The sequence below is a fragment of the Sinohyriopsis cumingii genome, chromosome 3, assembly GCF_028554795.1.
Source record: "Sinohyriopsis cumingii isolate HCF-2022 chromosome 3, ASM2855479v2, whole genome shotgun sequence".
NCBI lineage: Eukaryota > Metazoa > Mollusca > Bivalvia > Unionida > Unionidae > Sinohyriopsis > Sinohyriopsis cumingii.
The window spans coordinates 8,166,568-8,189,625 of record NC_142963.1 but is presented as its reverse complement, the minus strand read 5'-3'; the positions used below and the strand labels follow the sequence as shown (position 1 = coordinate 8,189,625).

General features: G+C 36.8%; 1 protein-coding gene across 2 annotated transcripts in view; it reads left to right on the top strand.

Annotated features, from left to right (window-relative positions):
• Positions 1 to 20,200, top strand: part of LOC149802438 (uncharacterized) — a 75,241-nt gene extending 55,041 nt beyond the window's left edge. The window contains exon 12 of one of the 2 annotated variants that reach the window (XM_089951661.1): positions 9,601 to 20,200. In XM_089951661.1, the coding sequence (XP_089807787.1) occupies positions 9,601 to 9,807 (207 nt within the window). In that variant the 3' untranslated portion in view covers positions 9,808 to 20,200. The remainder of the gene's footprint in view (positions 1 to 9,600) is intronic. The other variant, XM_089951659.1, reaches the window with a different exon arrangement.
• The last annotated feature ends 2,858 nt before the right edge of the window (positions 20,201 to 23,058 follow it).

Genomic DNA, 23,058 nt, shown 5'->3' with positions numbered 1-23,058 from the left:
TGGTAATTTCTATTTCAAATTGAGGACAATACTTGGTAATTTCTATTTCAAATTGAGGACAATGCTTGGTAATTTATATTTCAAATTGAAGACAATACTTGGTAATTTCTATTTCAAAACAAAGGTATTGTTTAATCAAGAACATAATTGTCACTCTAAGATAAAGTGTTGTAAATCTTCAACACTTCAGCATATTGTGATAAATACAGTTGCTGTCAAATCTGTAATTTTGGGAACTTCTAGATATCTGCATTTATTCTCATTTTACAAATAGCGTGCTGTATTTATATATACACATAACTTGCTGTCATCCAGACCATTTTGTTTCTTTCAAAGCTAGAATTGCCATTAATGTTTCCTGGATCCTATTCATGCACTTGGCCTGATTTTTTTGGACTGATTGGAATTTGTCTGAACACCTGTCTAAAATAATTCTAATACCACAGGACCTTAACAAGATTATGTAATTTATTTACTCGTTTAAAGACATCTTTAAGTATCTTATTCTGTGTAGCTCATTTTTTAAAAAAATCATAAATAAGATTAGGTCAAATCCTACTGAAACTTGCCTCAGTTGTATGAAGTAAGAAATGCAGAGCTTTTCTTCTTTGCTTAAATAATACTGATTGAAAAATGTGTATCCTCTTTGCCTTCCTTGTGCCATGCATGTATCTTGAAAGATCTTTTGCTTTCTAACTGTTGATATTGAAATAACCCTTATGTTTCATACCTGTAGACATGTATCTGGAAAGAGCTTTTGCTTTCTAACTAATACTATCTAAATATCCCTATGTTCTGCACATAAAGACCTGTAACTTGAAAGAACATTTGCTTTCAAACTGTTGATATCAAAATATGACCATATGTTTTGCATGTATAGATCTGTAACTTGAAAGAACGTTTGCTTTCAGACTGTTGATATAAAAATATGACCATGTTTTGCACATAAAGACCTGTAACTTGAAAGAACATTTGCTTTCAAACTGTTGATATCAAAATATGACCATGTTTTGTACCTATAGACAAGACTTGTCCAGATGATTTTATGCAATAGGGTCAGAGGATAAGAGACATTTATCAAGTTTAATAACTCTGTCTTCCTTTTATTGGATATTCAACTGAGTACCCTAACTACATGTTGTGCTGAACATCTCGTCATTGACATATATATTCACTTATGAGTCTCTTATGGTGACAGTATTTAGATGCTTTGTATAGGTAGCGTATATTCTCACTTACAAACAACATAGACCCATATGTGCCATCACATAATGCACTGGTAGGTCTATTTCTGTACAGTTTGTTACAAGTAATCAGTAGAACAAACAATATAGACCCATATGTGCCATCACATAATGCACTGGTAGGTCTATTTCTGTACAGTTTGTTACAAGTAATCAGTAGAACAAACAACATAGACCCATATGTGCCATCACATAATGCACTGGTAGGTCTATTTCTGTACAGTTTGTTACAAGTAATCAGTAGAACAAACAGCATAGACCCATATGTGCCATCACATAATGCACTGGTAGGTCTATTTCTGTACAGTTTGTTACAAGTAATCAGTAGAACAAACAACATAGACCCATATGTGCCATCACATAATGCACTGGTAGATCTATTTCTGTACAGTTTGTTACAAGTAATCAGTAGAACAAACAACATAGACACTGATAAGCTGGCACATTGTGCAACAGCAGATGAAAATGTGTTTTGAAGTTGGACCCAACTTATAAGTGAGTGTATATGGTACTTTAATGAATGTAATCTGCCTAATAATAAACAAAACCATTTCTTAAAATGTCATCAGATTGGTGCCTAGCATTTTTCATGAAGAAATATTGTACGTATATATGGTTAAAGAACTTTGTGTACAATGGATTATCAGATTGGTGCCCAGCATTTTTCATGAAAAAATACTGTACATATATATGGTTAAAGAACTTTGTGTACAATGGATTATCAGATTGGTGCCTAGCATTTTTCATGAAGAAATACTGTACATATGATTGTATGATTAAAGAATTATGTGTACAATGGATTATCAGATTGGTGCCCAGCATTTTTCATGCAGAAATACTGTACATATGATTGTATGGTTAAAGAACTTTGTGTACAATGGATTATCAGATTGGTGCCCAGCATTTTTCATGAAGAAATACTGTACATATGTGTGATTAAAGAACTTCTTGTACAGAGGATTATAAGGATGGTCCCCAGCATTTATCATGAAGAAATACTGTATGATTAAAGATCACTGTCTGCCTTGGGTTTATTGCTGCATATTACATATCATGGAAGGTAGGGGACTTATGTATCTGTGTAGGTGCTGGCAGATTATTGTGACCACTCTGGTGGCCTAGTGGTTAGAGCATCCGCTTCGGAAGTGCGAGGTCATGGGTTTGAACCCCGGCTGAGTCATACAATAAACTTACAAAAATGGTACTAACAGCTGCCTCACATGGATCTCAGCATTAAGAGGTGAATTTTAGGACTGGTTGGCCTGGCGTCAGGATAATGTGACTGAGTGGGACATGAATGCTAGATGTCTATGGCATGATGCCCCAGTGCTAGACATCACAATAAACTGCCACACTGCAGACATCGTAGTGATAGGACTGAAAAATTGTTTAAGCTGCATTGAAAATCCTAATCACACAAACACACACACACATGTGGATATTTGGACAGACACAGTTTGTCTGTTATGTGCCTATGTAGCACTTGCACATATTGATCGTATTGCAAGAAATGTTTCCATTTGTGACATAACATTTTATCTTTACATTATCATTATTCAAAGCGTGGTAGCAGATGACAACACGGCAGCAATACTAGATAGATGTACATTATACAGAGACAGGTATCCATGATATCAAAGATATATGTATGTGTAATCAGATAGCATGCATTATATACATCAGTACATATAAATTATCATATCACCCTTTAACACTCCAATGAATTTGAGACAGTTAATAAACATCATTATGTTTTAGTGTTGGCTAATCTCAGAATAAATGGAAGGCAGGCAGCTCATGTACATTGAATTTACAAAGATTTGATTTTATTTTGTGCGTTTTTATAACATCTTTACATGACTACAAAATTATATAGGCAGCTTAAAGCTTAATGGGCACAGGTGTTTGTCGCACAAGATTTTGTACATGAATAAAATCACTGTCTCACTTGTATTACTGGTCACATTGCACATGAATGAAATCATTATCTCACCTGTTTTACTTGTCATATTAATCAGTTTTGAATATCTTAAGATTTTTTATTTGCGTACTTTTAAATTAATGATCGCTTTTATTTTTAAAAAATTACATTTTCTACAATATTGAATTAATTTTGCATTCAAAAGATTCAGAACTTTCAGAATTGTTCTGATATAATGTATTATCAAATTTTGTTCGCACTTACAGAGAACCTTTTCAGGTTGTATATGGACACTCTTAATGTAATAAAAAAAAACTGTGATCTGTTTATAAAACACATATATTTAACCCTGATAGTCTGTGTAAATAATCTTTTGGTATTGGAAAAACATGGAGAACAGTGTGCAGAGTTTGGTTTGGTGATAAAATCTAAAACACAATATTGGTATAATGATGTATATACATGACTCACACATTTGGAAACAAAGGAGTTACTAAATTCTGTAAATTCTGAGACTGGATGCATTCCAGCCTTGCATTCCTGCATCTTGCAACTGGACAAAGTGGGGCCTGGATGAGAGAGTGAGGCTGACACAATGCAACTCTCCCTCACTTTAATCCAACTCATGTGCAAGTCATTTATGTCATCACCCATGCCCAAGTCCTGCAGCAGTGGGCAAGCTGCGCTGCAGCAGGTGTGGATGCACTGGCAGCTGTAGTGGTGGACCTGCATGCAGGCGGCTCAGGCCATAGGGTCATCTTCCATTGACCTGAAGCTGAAATGGATGTTGGCAGCCATCTGAGCAACTAAGCAGACCTCTTCAGGATAACGCTGTTTACCTCCGTAGCCTGGGGAAGGGGCTAGAAAAGGTGCCAAAAAAAAAGCCTGCTTCAGCTACCCTGATCAGCTTACCCCAGCTGGAGGAAATCCCATTTTTGCAGTCAAAACACTAAAGAAAACCCAAAAGGTTCCACTGTCTTGGTGTGTGGAACATATGCACTCTATCTCATCGTGCAGAGGCTGACAGACCGAAGAGAAGAACTGTTCTGATTGCAAGAGAACTTGCTCACTACAAGATAGAGATAGCAGCCCTGAGTGAAACTCGCTTGGCTGACGAGGGCCAGTTGACTGAAGTTGGAGCTGGCTACACCTTTTTTCAGGAGTGGATGTGGCACTGATAAACGTTGTGAGTCTGAAGTTGGTTTTGCTGTCAAGTCTAGTTTGGTGAATAAGTTCTCCATCTTACCAAAGGGAATTAATGACCAGCTTATAATGCTAAAGCTACCCTTACATGGAAAAAAGGAAGCAACACTCATTAGTGCTTATGTACCAACCATGACCAACTCCGAGGAAATCAAAGACAAGTTCTACCAGGAACTGGAAGCTCTGATTGCTGGAATTGCCAGAGTTGGTGTGGACCACGTCTCATGGGAGGGAGTAATTGGTAGACATTGGCATTGGCAACTGCAACAGCAGTGGACATCTGCTCTTGAGGATGTGTGCAACACAAGATCTCCTGATTACAAACACCATCTTCTGTCTGCCTAACTGTAATAAAACAACTTGGATGCACCCACGGACTAAGCATTGGCATCTGATCGACTACATCTTAGTCCGTAGAATTGACAGGCAGGATGTCCATGTGACCAAGGCTATATGTGGTGCTGACTGCTGGACAGACTACAGGCTGCTGATTTCCAAGATGAATCTTAGATTTCAACCTCCCAGATGTCCATAGGGAATCAAAGTCCTGAAACAACTCAACGTCTCCAGGCTGAAAGCCTGCAACACTGAGCAAGCTCTGTCTGAAGCTCTGACAATCCAGATGGTAACCACTCTGATACCAACAATGTTGAGAAATGCTGAACGGCCTTCAAACATCTGGTGTACTCAACTGCATCTGAAACCCTTGGCGTCACTGCGCGAAAGCACCAAGACTGGTTCAACAAGAACTGTGAAGAAATACAGTCCCTGCTAGAGGAGAAGCATCGTCACCGTCATGCGTACAACATCTTCACCAAGGCCGCTGCAAAAAAAGATGCCTACAAGAGTAAGCCAAGCTGTGGCTGAGCCGAAAGGATGATGTTCAGTCCTTTGCCAACAGACATGACATGAAAAATTTCTAAAGTGCTCTTTGTGATGTTTATGGCCCAGTAACATCAGGTACAGCCCCACTCTTGAGCTTCAATGGCAGCACTCATAACCAAGAAGGAGAAGATACTGGATCACTTGGCGGATCACTTTGATGGTGTTGTCAACAAACCCTCTTCCATCAACAGTGAAGTGATCAGCCATCTACCCCAGATGGAGATCAGCAAGAGATTGATTGACCATCCAACAGTGCTGGAAACTCATAAGGCAAACACAAAGAAAACCCGAAAGGTTTCACTCACTCTTAGCGTGGAACATACGCACTCTATTGGATCGTGCAGAGACTGACAGACCGGAGATAAGAACTGCCCTGATTGCAAGAGAACTTGCTCACTACAAGATAGAGATAGCAGCCCTGAGTGAAACTCACTTGACAAACAAGGTCCAGTTGACTGAAGTTGGAGTTGGCGACACCTTTTTCTGGAGTGGACATGGCTCCGATGATCATCGTGAATCTGGAGTTGGTTTCGCTGTCGAGTTTGGTGAATAAGCTATCCATCTTACCAAAGGGATTTAATGACCGGACTATAATGTTGAAGCTACCCTTACATGGAAAAAGCAAGCCACACTCATTAATGCTTATGCACCAACCATGACCAACTCGGATGAAGCCAAAGACAAGTTCTACCAGGATCTGGAAGCTCTGATTGATTCAGTACCAAAGTCAGACAAGCTGATCATTATTGGTGATTTTAACGCCAGAGTTGGCGGAGACTCCAATACGTTGGAGGGAGTTATTGTTAGACATTGCCTTGGCAACTGCAACAGCAATGGACATCTGCTCTTGAGGATGTGCACAACATATGATCCCCTGATCTCATACACCGTCTTCTGTCTGCCTAACCATAATAAAACAACTTGGATGCACCCACAGTCTAAGCACTGGCATCTGATCAGCTACATCTCAGTCCATAGGAATAACAGGCAGGATGTCCTTGTGACCAAGGCCATGTGTGGCGATGACTGCCGGACAGATCGCAGGCTATTTATTTCCAAGATGAATCTTAGAATTCAACCTCCCACACGTCACATAGGGAATTAAAGTCCCAAAGCGACTCATCGTCTGCACGCTGAAAGTCTGCAACACTGAGCAAGTTCTGTCTGAAGCTCTGAAAAGCCAGCTAGAAACCACATACTCTGATACCAAAGACATAGAGAAATGCTTAGCGGCCTTCAAACATCAGGTGTGGTTTACTGCATCTGAAACCCTTGGCGTCACTGCACAAAAGCACCAAAACTGGTTCGACGAGAAGTGTGAAGAAATACAGTCCCTGCTAGAGGAGAAGTCGTCTCCATCGTGCGCACAATATTGACCTCAGTCTGCTACAAAGAAAGATGCCTTCAGAGGAGTCCGCTAAGCTGTGCAGAAGAAACTACATGAGATGCAGGACACATGGCTGAGCCGAAAGGCTGATGATATTCAGTTCTTTGCCAACAGACTTTATATGAAAAATTTATATAGTGCTCTTCATGATGTTTATGGCCCAAGAACATCAGGCAGATCCCCACTCTTGAGCTCCGATGAAAGGACTCTCATAACCGAGAAGGGGAAGATATTGGATTGCTGAGCGGAACACTTTGACAGTGTCCTCAACAGACCCTCTTCCATCAGCGATGAAGCAATCAACCGTCTACCCCAGGTGGAGATCAACGAGAGATTGGCTGACCTTCCAACAGTGCTCATAAGGCCAATGAGCTTCTGTTTAGTGGGAAAGCTCCAGGAACAGACTACATCCCAGCTGAGATCTACAAGTCTGGTGGGCCTAAGCTAGTGGAAAGACTAACAGAGATACTCTGCGTAATGTGGAAGCAGAAACGCATACCCCAGGAATTCAAAGATGCATCCATCATTCACATTTACAAATGCAAAGGCAATTCCCAATCCTGCAACAACCATAGAGGAATCTCTCTAAGCATCGCAGGCAAGGTCCTCACCAGGCTACTGCTGAAAGACTCACAGAGCTCCTTGATCATAGCCTACTGCCAGAAAGTCAGTGTGGCTTCAGAAAGCAGAGAGGCACCATCGACATGATCTTTGCTGCCAGGCAGATGCAAGAAAAGTGTCTTGAACAAAATGTCCAGCTATAAACCACCTTCATGGACATGACTAAAGCATCCTGTACTGTCAGCCAGGAAGACCTTTGGAAGATCATGGCCAAATTTGGATGTCCAGAAGTCTTCATTAAAATGGTGAGGCATTTTCATGATGGCATGCCAGAGTAACTATTCTGAATCCTTTGCAGTTATGAATGGTGTGAATCAAGGATGCGACTTAGTCCCAACTTTTTTCAACCTCATGTTCTCCACAATTTTGATGTATGCTTTCAAAGTCAGTGATGTGCGAGTAGGTCTCTGATACTGTCTAAATGGGAAGTTGTTCTACCTGAGGAGGCCAAAACCTTCAAGCCAAAACAAAGTCCAAGTTAAGAACATTTGCAAGCTCCTGTTTGCAGATGACTGTGTCCTCAACTCCAGCAATGAGGCAGGCATGCAACAGGCATGGACCTTTTTTCCACAGCGTGCACCAACTTTGGACTCACCATCTCTACCAGCAAGACCGAGGTTCTGCATCAGCCAGCTCCTGAAGAAGATTACCACGAACCATCCATCACTGTCAGTGGCCAAAAGCTAAAAAATGTAGACAGGTTCACATACCTTGGCAGCACCCTCTCACAAGCAGTCCACATAGACGATGAGGTCAACACTCGGATTGCCAAAGCCAGCATAACATTTGACAGACTCTGCTCTAATGTCTGGGATATGAAAGGCATCAAGCTTGCCACCAAACTCAAAGTCTACGCAGCCGTTGTTCTCCCAACCCTCTTCTATGCTTGCGAGACCTTGACTGTATATAGCCGCCATGTTAAAAAACTGAACCACTTCCATATGAGCTCCCTGAGAAAGCTACTGAAAATCAGATGGCAGGACACAGATGTGCTCACTCGGGCGGGAATGACAAGCATCCACAACATGCTGTGCAAGGCACAAATCTGATGGGCTGGCCATCTTGTCCGCATGCTGGTAGAATGCCTACCTAGGAAGGTCTTCTATGGAGAGCTACAGCAAGGCAAGAGATCTCGCAGAGGTCAAAAAAAAAGGTACAAGGACACCCTCAAGGCCTCGATAAAATATTTAGGCATTGACCCTGACAGCTGAGAGAGTGTCACTGCTGATCGATCTACTTGGTGCAGTCAAGTCAATGCCTGTGCTGCAGCCTTTGAGCAGAAAAGACTTTTGGGCGCAGCTGTGAAACGTGATCTGCATAAATCCAGGAACAGCAGTTCTGCAACTCCTAGTCAGCAACCTGTACATCCATGTCCCCACTGCAACAGACTCTTCCAGGCCCAGATTGGACTGATCAGCCATCTCTGTACCCATCCCCAGTGAATTGATGACATTGAATGCTCCTCATTGACACCGATGAACAAACATCATCATCATTAAACTTTTACACCGTATTTACTAATTCGTTGGCTAGTACCAATAACAAGCCCACTCTTGGGGATTATGATAGAAATACTATGTACAGCTCTAAAATCTATCCAAATCACCAGGCCACTTAACATGAAACTTGGAGATTGAGTTACCATTATCAGCCAATCAGAAAAGAGCTTTCATAATAAACTTATTTTTTTATTGATCCAAACAAACTATTTAACATGGTCTTAAAATCAATAATTTTATGATTTCTGGGTCTTGCCTCATTTTTTAGCACAAAACTCAAGGTAATATTAAAACCCCCAAGATACGATACTTGAAAAATATCCAGGTTAGTACAATACTTGAAAAATATCCAGGTTAGTACGATACTTGAAAAATATCCAGGTTAGCGTAACTTTGGAGTAAGAGTAAGAGGGAGCCACTTTACAAATATCCCTAAAGTTCTGTAACTTTAAGTTAATTAAGGTTTAAAAATATCAAATTTTTGGCAGTTTAGCTTGATCTGACCACTGTCCACATGAATTTGAGTCTTGGCTCAACCAGCATGGTTACTTAAGAAAGTAGCTTCCTGTGGGTCAGTGTTTTTTCTTGGGATTTTCCTCCACTAAGTGCGCACTGGTGACAATAATTGCCTATCATGAAAAATGGCATTAAACCCTTCAAAAACCAAACCAATTCAACTGCTTCACAAACTTGCTGTCAGGATTCCAGTAACAATGCTATATGACAGTGTCTGATTACCATCGGTTTGTACTAGTTCCATGGCACTTTGTTAGAGATAAATTTAAAGCAAAATAAATTGACATAAAACATTTATGAGCCATTTTGACATGTACATTGTAGGATGAACCAGACCAAGACATGCAAAAGCCAGAAGCAAATGAAGAGCTAACATCACAACCTATAAGCAAAGCTGTGACCATGGAAACAAAAATGGCTGACTCTTGTACAGGTCTTCTCAAATCCAAGGAAGCTGATCCGGCAACCAGACTGATGAAAACCAAGATGACTGACTATGGTACCAGAATGTCAGAAGGCAAAATGGAGTAGCATCACAATTTGGATTGAATTCTTTCCACATATTTTTAAAATAATAATTGTATTGTATAGAATTAGAACAAATTAGAGAGGGCATTTGAGCTATATGGTCAAACAGATCAGGTGCACTTTGATGGCATCATTCATAGTTGATTACCTGGCTTGCCAGGTAAATTGCTCGTTACAGTCATTTTGGTTGTCACTGTTATGAGCATAGGTCAGTAGTCACTGTAGGTTTGGTCATAATGGATAGAATAAACACTAATTAACATATACTCAGAATTTTTATGTATAATAAATCATCATTGGAGCTTTTTTTTTTTGGATAATATTTGCAAGAATAGTGATATTTCATGGAAATGCACAGTCAAAATGTAAAGCATGTGTAAAATTGGATGCATAAGCAAGTTCAGTTATTAGAATAAAGATATTTAAATGTATGCAACTGAGCCACCCAAAAGTAAGCAACATATTCTAGAAGAAAAAGACATTTGTAGATCTAAATTACAGTGTATTGTAGACTGTTTTTATCCACTGTTGGAAGTTTCCCTGTGAAAAGACCAAGCTAGCACACAGAATTCACATTAAGAAGGCAAACATTTGATGTACAAGCAGTTACATTGTTTTTATGTCAAGTTTTTTGTAAAACCCAATAAGGCAGAAATTTAACGTGACATCTGTGTGCAAATCATTCCATGATTCAACCTGACACAGTGATTACTTTGGAATTTGTCTGCATATTGTTCCATGATTCAGCTTGACAGGGATCAGTTTGGAATTTGTCTACATATTGTTTCATGATTCAAAATGTGCATTCATTAAGTGTTCTTATTTTCTAGCTTATCAAGAGGCCTCTGGGTCTACAGTTTTTAGAGTTGTGTGTGCTGCTCTTTTACTTATTTGACCTCTCTCGTTGCATTGTGTACGCCACTTTTGTCTCTTACCATGAAATCAACTTTTGGATTGGCCCCTTCAAATGTTTTGTATTTGTGGTCATGGGCAATTTATCTGTAATATACATCTATTTTAGAATGGAACAAAATTTCATGTGCATTTCATCTGAGTTGAAAATATATTTATTTCATTTAATATCACTACATATACATTGATATATCATTTAATATCACTACATATACATTGATATATCATTTAATATCACTACATATACATTGATATATCATTTAATATCACTACATATACATTGATATATCATTTAATATCACTACATATACATTGATATATCATTTAATATCACTACATATACATTGATATATCATTTAATATCACTACATATACATTGATATATCATTTAATATCACTACATATACATTGATATATCATTTAATATCACTACATATACATTGATATATCATTACTTAGTATTAACCAGTCTTTCAGTATCAACCTTTGTTAATACTTATTTTAAGATGTCTGTATTACACTTCTTTGTGTATTTGCTTTCATTAATGTTTTATAATCTTTGATGCATTTGATTCAGTATAGTAGTGTATTACATATTTAATCCAATATAGTAGTGTATTATATATTTATATTGGGTTTAAGAACATAATCTTTTTAAAAAAATGTTGAGCCTACATTGTTTTAAATTTATTGTCATTAAAATAGTAGGATTTAAGTAAATTCTTTGATTCGTCAAATTTTTATGTTTCAGTAAGCTGAATACTTAGAAGTTTTGTTAAGCTATGGTTAGAAATCTCCTAATGTACTCAAGAGATGGGGGGGGATCTGAGGTCAGATATACAGTAATTTCAGTTACATTTCCAAATATCTTGTCACAGTAGTTACAAGGTACATTATCTTTTCCAAATACCCAGTCACAGTAGTTACAAGGTACATTATCTTTTTAAGGATTGTTTTATCCTTCTTGGTTTATAGTCTAATATGTATGGGTTAAGGTTTTGGCTGTGGCTGTTTGGGTTAATATGTATGGGGTTAGGCTTTATCATTGGCAGTTGGGGAAAATATATTTGGGTTAATTTTTGCAGTGGTGTTTGGTTGGTGTTTAATGGTACAACAGCATGTCAATGACGATTCATTGAGGAGGCAGTGAGATAGAAGTGCATTGCCAAGGGACACACTATGAGAGTTGACTAGGGCTGGACAAAATAGAATTGAAACCCATAACCAATGTAATGTGAGTCTAGCATTCTGTCACTGTGTAGCAGACATTTATCATTCAAGTGTGGAGGGGGAGTCATTGGAATTTGCACCTAAATATGTGAGGAGCCACCATTATAAAATAATGCTTAGTTGACTTATAGGATCTTTTGCCCTCTTTCTTGAAGTAATTTGGGTCATGCTGACCTTTTTTGTGACCATTTTATGTTGAAGTTGTTTGATTTAAATATAAAATGATTTTTATTTCTTTGGGTAGGCCTCAGAACTAAATTTGTCTACTGTTCAGTTGGTATGCCTCAGTATTAAATTTATCTCCTATTTAATTTCTTTTCAAGAATAATGCTTTTCAGTTGTGAGCTTTTAGAAACCCGCTTTGGTTGGGTTTTGCTAAGTAAGGGTTGTGTTTTTCTAATAGTTGGATTATTAACAGTGGCATTTTTTTAAGAGTTGGCTGTCACTAATTAAGGGTTTGGTATTACTAGATAAGTATAAGAAAGTATTGTTCAAATATGAATATAATCATCATCGAAAGAAAAACTATTAAATATCAATGTTTATTTCAGTAATATTTTAACCCATAAATATTTGCATATTTTCTTGTCTGTTTAATCATTTTCACATGGTATAATGTACATTGTAAAACAATTTATTTACAGTATGTAACTAGATGTTTGATCTATGAAAACATTGCCTATAAAACCTTAATTTAATGTATGTAGTTTAGTCTTGTGTAGAAACAAGTGAAACTGACAACCTACCATGACTAAAGATTGAAAACTGTTTTTAATGGGTATAAGGTTCATCATTATGTCGATTGTTCTGCGGAATAAGTTACATGTAGAATCTCAAAGAGCTTATAAAACACAGTTTTAAGCAACAGGGCTTAATTTAGTTATAAAACGTATGTCAGGTCTTAGAATTAAGTTTGAATTTGGCAGATTATTTAGTCAGGATTTCTCTGTATATTATTTCAGATGTACTACAAACTATAAACACAACTTCTCATAATGAAATTTTGTGTGTGTATTCAGGTTAAAAGATCAGAGTGTACTTTAGTTCTTCAGGTCAGAAAAGCTTTTTTGATGGCCTGTCTAACATCCACTTACTAACACAAGTATTATGTCACACTTTCTTGCACTTAACTTGGAGGATTGCTTGAAACTTCACACACTCGGTCATCCCATGGTACAGTTTTTCTCAAGTGATAAGAGTGCCGCTGAGGTCTCCAATATGCCCTTCGCAGCAGCCATCTTGAAAATCTTGTTATCACTTCTCCTCCTGAATGGTCAGTCATATCATTATGTTGTTATAACAGAGAGACTTATTATAATGTCTAATGGGTCCTAAATGGAAATAGAGCCAATATAAAATTCAGTATTGCCTCCATGGCAGTCATCTTGAAAATCTTGTTATTGATTCTAAATTAAAATGGTGCAATCTGACATCCAATATGGCCAACATCTTGAAAATTATTGCTTCATATCCCTGATGGATGGTCAGCTCAACATGGGGTTTTCATTGAAAGAAGGTGCTGCCTGATTTGACATGGAGGCATTCCCGCCCATCTTCTGGGGTGGTCTAGTCGCCTCCAGTCCCTGACCGTTTTTGTTATCTTTATTACTCGTCAGAGGGAATTGGTCTTTTTTATTCATTTTTTCAACTGATTTAGTCTTGTCTTTGAGAAGTTTATATACTCGTAACCACCGGTGCAGCCACATTTTTGGTCATATGACCATTATTTATATTTTCACAACTTTTTGTTGCAGCCGGTGTACTTAATTTTGGTCATAAATGAAAATGGTGCTGATCTGACATGCAGCATAGCCACCATAGAAGCCATCTTGAAAATCTTGTTGTCACTCAGCATAAACAGAAAGTCATACTGACATTGGGTTTTCACTTCTTATCGTGTCTGATTGCTCCAGATTGAGTAGTTATGATCTGACACGCATTATGGTTACCACTGTGTCCAGCTTGAAAATCTTGTAATCACTACTCCTGAATGAAGGCTATATTGACTTGGAATTTTCACCCAAAGACCTAATATGATATATTGTTAGCATGAATGAAAATGCTGCCATACAGTATGGCTGCCTGAATGACCACCTTGAAAATCTTGTTATCACTACTCCTGTCATAAAATGATATGGGTTTTCACCAAATTATGAGACAGACTAGTTGGTCCAGAATGAAAATGGTGCCAGTCTGACATCAAATATGGCTACCACAGTAGTCAAGTTGAAACTTCTTTTTAGGCTCAGGAACATCTGAGATGGTTTCAACACCCAGCAGTTAAAAGATTACACAATCTTGTCTTGGATTCCTGGAAAACAAGCACCAGCCCATTCAGAGACTTGTGTTTAGCTTGGAGATGAATAATGATTTTTATTTTTGTCTTCACACCCTGGTATGTAATATGGGTGGGGGCTACATATATATATATTGCTTTGTACATCTGTCTGTCTGTCTGTTCCTAGAACATAGCATAAAAGCCATCAAAGTATTTGAATCAAACCTTGTACACATGTCAAGCATTTTGCATAAACTGAAGTACATTTTGATGCTTAGACTTTTCTGCATTCAGTATTTTGTATGTTACCATGGAAACTGTACAATAAGTAGTAGTACATGTACATAAATTTGAGAGTGATAGATGCTGTGAATCATGGTATGCCATCCATGGATGATACTGGTTTATATATAGATCTGGCAATAATTATTACATGAATATTTTCTATGATTCCCCATTCCATTTATTGTATTGTAAGTTACAGTTAACTGTTGTATTGTAGGTTACAGTTAACTATTGTATTGTAGGTTACAGTTAACTATGCAGAGTACATCAGGGAAGCTATATATTGATTTAGTCATTAATAATGTCATACAGGAGTTATGTCCCATCATTAATTCATATCATTCTTATGCCAAAGGAACTTTTTCATAATTTTTATTTCATTTGTCGGAAACTATTGCGGCATGTACTATCTTTAACAAATTAACCTCTTTCACGAAAATCCTTCATTCAGGAAAAAGACTGAATCCATTATTATGCAGTTAGTAACTCTACATTTTGGACCTCTTGATTACTAGTAGAACACATTTTTCTAATAGATTGTACATAGTAGAAAACAACTATATGTATATTATAGTTAAATAGATTCCCCATGCTGAAACTGATCTAATCACTAATATTGACACCCTGATTTTCTTTTGTTTTATTAGGACAATGTTAAAATCATGGATTTTAGGTAAACTCTATAAAACAGCTAATGATGTACATAAATTGGACAAAAAATGTTTTAATATGAGATGAATTCAAAGCTGCATCATTTATAGCTTTAGTAAAATATGATTAGAAGTTGTGCCTAAACAAAATATCATTCTTCTTGCTGTTATAAAGTTCTAAGTGAAACTCTCACATACACACTCCAGTTAACTTAAGCATCGTTCAATTGCAGGCACAGGCATGTTCTATAAAATACAAAATTGACAATTCCTGTGATGTTATGAGAGTGGTACATGTACATAGTTATTTACCTTGAATAGTCAGACGGCTTCTGAAGGAGAATCAGTGAAAGTAATAAACTAAGTTATATTAGGAATAGCATTCACAAAATGTCTGCTTTTGATAATGTCACCAGCTGATTGGGATGTCTGCTATGCAGACTTTGATGATGTCACCACCTGATCGGTATGTCTGCTAGGCACACTTTGATGATGTCACCAACTGATTGGGATGTCTGCGATGCAGACTTTGATGATGTAACCAACTTATTGGGATGTCTGCTATGCAGACTTTGATGATGTCACCACCTGATTGGGATGTCTGCTTGGCACACTTTGATGATGTCACCATCTGATTGGGATGTCTGCTTGGCACACTTCGATGATGTCACCACCTGATTGGGTTGTCTGCTAGGCACACTTTGATGATGTCACTACCTGATTGGGATGTCTGCTAGGCACACTTTGATGATGTAACCAACTGATTGGGATGTCTGCTATGCAGACTTTGATGATGTCACCAGCTGATTGGGATGACTGCTATGCAGACTTTGATGATGTCACCAGCTGATTGTTATGTTTGCCATGCAGACTTAATTGACATCACTGCCAGATAGAGATGTCTGCTAGGCACCCTTTGATGATGTCACCAGCTGATAGAAATGTCTACTATGTAGCCTTTGATGATGTCACCAGCTGATTGTTGTTTGCCATGCAGGCTTTGATGACATCACCACCTGATAAGAGATGTCTGCTGGGCACTCTTTGATAATGTCACCAGCTGCTCGAGATCTGCTAGGCACACTTTGATGATGTCACCAGCTCATTTTGATGATGTCACTAGTTCATTGATATGTCTGCCATGCAGATTTTATGCTGTCACTAGCTGATAGAGATGTCTGCCATGCAGACTTTGATGCCACCATCTCATTGAGATATCTGCCATACAGGCTTTGATGCCACCATCTCATTGAGATGTCTGACATGCACACTTTGTTGCCACCATCTCATTGAGAAGTCTGCCTTGCAGACTTTGATGCCACCATCTCATTGAGATGTCTGCCATGCAGACTTTGATGCCACCATCTCATTGAGATGTCTGCCAGGCACACTTTGTTGCCACCATCTCATTGAGAAGTCTGCCATGCACACTTTGATGTCACCATCTCATTGAGATGTCTGCCTTGCACACTTTGATGATATGCATTACTGTATGGATTTCTTCTTTGGAAACCATTTTTAATGTGTATTCTCATTTTGACCTTTAAGACGATATGCTCTGTTGGGCATGTCAGGCAGTTACATATTTATTGGTAAAGAGAGTTTTATTAAACATTTTAATTTTTATTGTATTGAATGTTTGCTTATAATTTAATTTCCCACGACTGATTGATTTTTAATCTTCTCTTTGGTAATGAATACTTTGTTCTTTCACTGTTGCTTTCTAAGCTATTCACACAGAGCAGTAATATATTCTTTCAGTGGAATCAGTCTGATTAAAATCCATATCTCCAGCAGGCACTAATAAAAGTTCAGATTGTTCTGACCTTTGGAATTGCCAGTATTTGTAGCTTTTGAAATAAAGCATTGAATTGCTATCAGGACAGCTAGCCTGAGTTATGGCATGTTCTGAATGGTGTTATTTTCACTTTCATAAATATGGAAGATGAAATTTGATAATTGAATCCAAAGGTCAACATAAAATGACCTTGTATTGATATCCACCATAAGTAGATGTTAATTTTAATCAGATTGGGAATGAAACACTAATATTTTAAAATTCTGTTTTTTAAGTGAATATCTGTTATAATCAGTTAATACAATAGGCTTTTGTGGTAAAGTTATCCATATTTTACACACATCATGAATTCTTGTACATTTTAATATTTTACTTCTGTTAGTTCACATGACTGTATGTCAATTATAAAATAATAAAGTACATATAACTTCATGATATTTACATGCATATAAATGTCATACTCTATAGAAAGGAAGTATAACTAATATTATAAGATAATTATTGATAATTTGTCTTTTGCTATGAAATCATAGAGATATGCATGTGATTTTCTTTACATGTCTTATTTATAACTACATGTGTAATTGTACATTTTAAAAAAGCACTGATACTAACAGTGAAATTATATCCTGTTTTGCTGATTTGAAGTTAATTGTATTCCACACAGTTCAGTCTAGGATTCAGGTATATGGGGCCAATAAATCCATAATATTTTCTAAAGGTCAGATTTTGTTAAGACCAGTATTTTGTTTGAGGTCCTATTTTTTATTTTTAAAGAAAATATTGTTTTGTGTTCTAAAGTAATGTCAGACTATGCAGTGAATGGAAATAAATCAACATGGCCAATTCCATCTTCCTTTGAATCAAGTCTTTGTGTGATGTAATCTACACCAGTGGTTCCCAACCTTTTCGATTATGAGGACTCTTTTCTTAACTTCAGATTATTTTGCAGACCACCACTTGCTAATAATTGAGAAAATACATAATAACCCCATGGCCTACAGGGGTCCTCGACCAACAGGTTGGGAACCACTGAACTCTACTCTTGCCATATTTATTACAAGAAAATATCCTTCATTTATTGGTGATTCACAGTCATGATGGATTGCCTGTGTAAGATGGTCAGACCAAGTATAGAAAAGTCGTAAGGTTTTTTCAGTTTTTATATTGAATTAAATTTATAGAATGTTTTTATTGTGGTGCTACAGGTTATGCTGTAGTCATTACTTTGATGTGTAATTTAAGCAACGTAAATCCATTTTACAAAGCAGACATCTAACGTAATGTAAATGAGATTGATCTGTAATGTGTGTTAAAATTACCACTGTGTCGTTGTTCCATATTATCCTGAGAGAGTCAGAGATAACAGTTTTGACAGCAGTTGTAGCAAGTCTCGATGCCTGTACTGCCGACTCTGAATTACCATTCAAATTTCTTTCAAAGTTCATTTTATTTGGTATGGATGGTGGACTGGGTGATAAGTTTGAAATTCTTTATATAATTTCTGTTGGATAGTCTTACTTTGATTAATTAATTTGGGCAGTTGTTTACAAAAGAAACTTGCTGAGTCATCTCATGAAGATGTCTGTTTGCATGTGGTGAGACTTGTTTTTGTTTATGGCCATGTTAAATATGAATTTTATTGCATAAGTCAGTGTAACCATTCTAATTAAACCATCATTTTCTGCAAGTGAAATGTTCAGCTACTTAATGCACATCACAGATAAAGAGCCGAATTCACATCCAGAACCTGATGGCATAGAGATAGGCAAAGTTCTGACACCATGCCATATGGACACATCTTTCATATTTGAGTAGGTGAGCAATATTTTTCTTGTGCCATTGGTGTAAAAACATGGCCTAGATTGAATCCTGTTCTTTTACTTGAAATCATTAAGAAATGGCCAATACATGACATAGCAATAATTAAGTAGTTCTAATTTGTGTCTTTGGAATGATTGTGCAAAGTATAAATTTAAGACTGTATAAACATTTTCATAATTTTGGTTGAAATTTGTTCTGTAGCATCAGTTATAGACATAACAGTGAAATGCACGTGTTTTCCATTCCGTACCATTACAGACTCAGGTAGATACAGAGTTTGCCTTATTGCACTAAGTGACCTCAACTTTTACTGTTGAAGATTTCTCTGTGTGATAACTTGTGTAAAATCTAATTTATTCTTAGATTAGTACTGGCTTAATTTATTCTAATAATGGATCTTGTGTGCAGCTTACCAATTTCAAGACATTATAATACACAGAAGAGTGTAATCCATTATTTATTAATGTTCAAGTTCAGCAAGGGAAACAGTCACAATGTTTTGTCAGAACTGGTATCTGCCTAATAACAAATTCATTAACACCACAGGCTCATTCTTTATGAATTATGTAAACTTGAGAATGCACATAACTTAAGTTTGTACATTGTTTAATCTGTTAGGTACAAGAACCAAAAGAAAGAAAAACATGCTTTGGAACCATTTTTTTTCTCATCACTGAGTTTAATAAATCATTCCTTAATTTTACAGTTATATTTTTTTACAGAAAGATAAAATGTTGTGTTTATATGTACTGACTACCCATATAAGAATGTTTGATGTTTTAGGATTGAAGATCACTCTTCATATCTTGTGTACAGCCATTCAAGTTTCCGTTTTCCTTATTGTAGGTGATTTTGTGGGTTTTTTTAATCAGTGACATTTTTGTGGTACACTATTTTCTTTTCCTTAAAAATAAAAAAGTAAAATACAGCTATATAATATGGCACTACTACAAAATATTGTTATGAAAATTCTGACAGGATCAATGTTTGTGTTTTGTGTATACGAGTTCTTGGAAGCAATGAAAACATAAGTTTCTTTTCTTAAAGCAATGCAAAAATTGGATGCTGGTCCTTGTTAAAAACATATCAACTTGATACAAATTATATTGTTAAATTTGAATTTATTTTTCACTAATATTTATATATGGATTCTAAACATGAGTATTATCAAGAACAGTAATCCAGTAGTCAGTACAAGTGAGTATAAATTAGTATGAGTGAGTATAAATTATACAGGACAAGTTAGTATACATTATACAGGACAAGTGAGTATACATTATACAGGACAAGTTAGTATACAAAAATATAAACTTAGTTACTTTAATGTTTTGGAATGGGTTTTATGTATACATTTACTTACACTGAAAGCCCAGTTAGCTATTTACTATGAATTAAAGATATTACATACAGTTATAACAAGATTTTGTTGTTTTTTTACATGTAAATTACAGCCAACATTATTTGTATTAGAAACTCATTTGATTCCTATACAATATCAAAATGCATGCTGAGTTAGTACTGTTTCTCCACTAGTGTTACATGTCGACAGCTAACACATATCTATCACACATCAGTATTAAGTTTGTTACAACCCATTGGCTTATACAAAGGAAAAAGAATAGAGGAAAAGCCAACAAGTTTTGTAACATTTAACAAATGATTTATTTTCCCAGAATACAAAGTGCAAATTTAACGAGAACTTAGTGTTATGAATTAAATCCGAAATACATGTAGTCCTAAAGGTTCTATTAAATCCGAAATACATGTAGTCCTAAAAGTTCTATCACAAGTCCAAATATATGAAGTCCGAATTGAATTCCAGTGGTATTATTCTAAGTTTCAATATTGAATGTGTTTATGTGCCTGGAGTCTGGAATATGCTAATGTACCAGTGACCTAGATTGGAATGATATGTTAAGTCTTTTGATGTTAAGAGTCTTTTCACATGTCACAATAAATAAACCAAAATGACATCGAAATTAACTATAATTCCAAAATAATAATTTTGTCTAAGAATATTATTGAGCACTTTGTAATTCCAGTGAAAATTATTTGAATAAATTAATCCACCCAAATCAAAAACTGAACACATCAATACCACTCAGATGTTGAATCAATAATGAGTAATTCTTATGTAAACAAAACTAGGTCACAATTACCATTTTCCGAAAATCACTTAATGGAATTTTCCATTCTAGAAGCTTCTAAGGTCAGTATCAAAACTATAGACATATTTACTATTAATAATTATCAAAATATTTTAATCCACAATCATAGAGAACATTTTAGCTTAATATGCAGTTATTTACAATATCACTGGTAAGGTACACCATGAACTTGTTTTTGGACAAGGTTAGGCACTCAATTCAAATGTATTTAACACATAATCATTAAGAAAAGCCAGCAAATAATACATCTCTTTTCTTATACTCCAGTAAGGTGAGATTATATAGGAGTTCTCCATTTGTCTTTCCACTTGTCACATAGTAATTATTCCATCTTATCAGCAAGATAGCACTATGATATGATGACCAGACCTAGCAGTTATCAGCAAGATAGCACTGTGATACCTGTGAACGGGCAAATTTCTGGCGATCTATGCAGAACACATTAGTTGAGACCAGAGAACAATTATTTAGATTTATGGGGAACAGGCGCATATCAAATCGCCATAAAGTCATGATCGGTAATGTCTTTTCCGGTGGGGGGGGGGATTTTATTCTTAATTAAGTATTCGTTTATTTAGCCAACAGAAGACTGTTGGAAACAAAAGCTAACTTCGATTCCATAGTGTAAATGTCAGGACTGAACGACTGCAGAACTCTTGTTACTCAAACTACAAGGTCAATTTGACCACGACTTTGGCGCCTCTGGAAAAAGGCGGCAGATATATTTAATTCTGATTGGTTACGCTAAATAAGGGGTCTGTTTCCCACACTAAATTTCCTAGTTTTAATATCGCCACATCGAAAATTTTAATCAGTCTAAGCTTTTCTGCAAGACAAGACAAGTGTAAGAAGACTCCGAATTTTGGGAGAAATTCTCTCGTAAAACTGTTGTCCAAGAGGACTGTTGTCGAGGAAACCCGACGAACAAATTTGGCGGTAGAAGCGAGGAACACTGAAAGCTCAAAGGGAGAAAATAGCTCCTGTGACGTATTAACTCTGAGACGTATCCTTTCACGTATTATCTCTGAGACGTATAGTAAGACGTATTATCCCGAGATCCAGGTATCTGTGAATCTACGTGCTACGAACAGAGTTGAGGACCGAAAGAGGAAAAAACAGAGGGAAGCCGAAGGAACAGCTACAGTGAAGTGGAGTGAACCGGAGAAGCAGGTTATGCAATTGTACAAGGCATTTTCTTTGATTGTTCACTCGATCCTATGATGAACTAAATATATCAGTAAAACAGATCGGCTATTTTATTTAATTATATTTGTGTTTTGGTAATTCGGTGAAAGTTTTATTTCTAGAAGCAGAGTATATTCCTGATGTAATGAATTCTCACAGTTGTTTTATGTAATTGATTAAATTGTTGTTTACCTATACGGGGGCTCGTGTTGGTCTGTTCTATATCTCTGCTCAGATCTCTGTCTATTCTACCTATAAGTTCCACCACTTATGTTTACTCGAACCGGGCAATAACATCAAGGGTGGGCAACCTCTAGATAACGAGAACCAAATTAAGTGGACATCTTGAAAGAAGGTACAATCCGCCAACCCACAAACCTCTTGCAAGAAGAGGGGACTTTGTGTAAGGTTTCTACAAAGTGGACCGTGAGTCGCTTACAATACCACGACCAGTTATCAGTAAGATATCACTGTACTCTCATGACCACACCTAGAAGTTACCAACAAGATAGCACTATGATACCATGGCCACACCTAGCAGTTATCAGTAAGATATCTCACTGCACTCCGATGACCACAAAGCAGTTACCAGTAAGATATCACTATACTCCCATTGCCACACCTTGCAGTTATCAGTAAGATATCACTGTACTCCGATTGCCACAAATAGCAGTTATCAGTAAGATATCACTGTACTCCCATTGCCACACATATTAGTATCCGTATTGCCACACATAGCATTAGTCATATCACTATACTCCCATGACCCAGCAGTTATCGGCAAGATATCACTGGACTCCCACGACCACACCCAGCAGTTATCAGCAAGATAGCACTATACTCCCATGACCACACCCAGCAGTTATTAGCAAGATATCACCTTGAATTCCATTAAATTATTTTTGCACAGTAGAGCATTGTTCC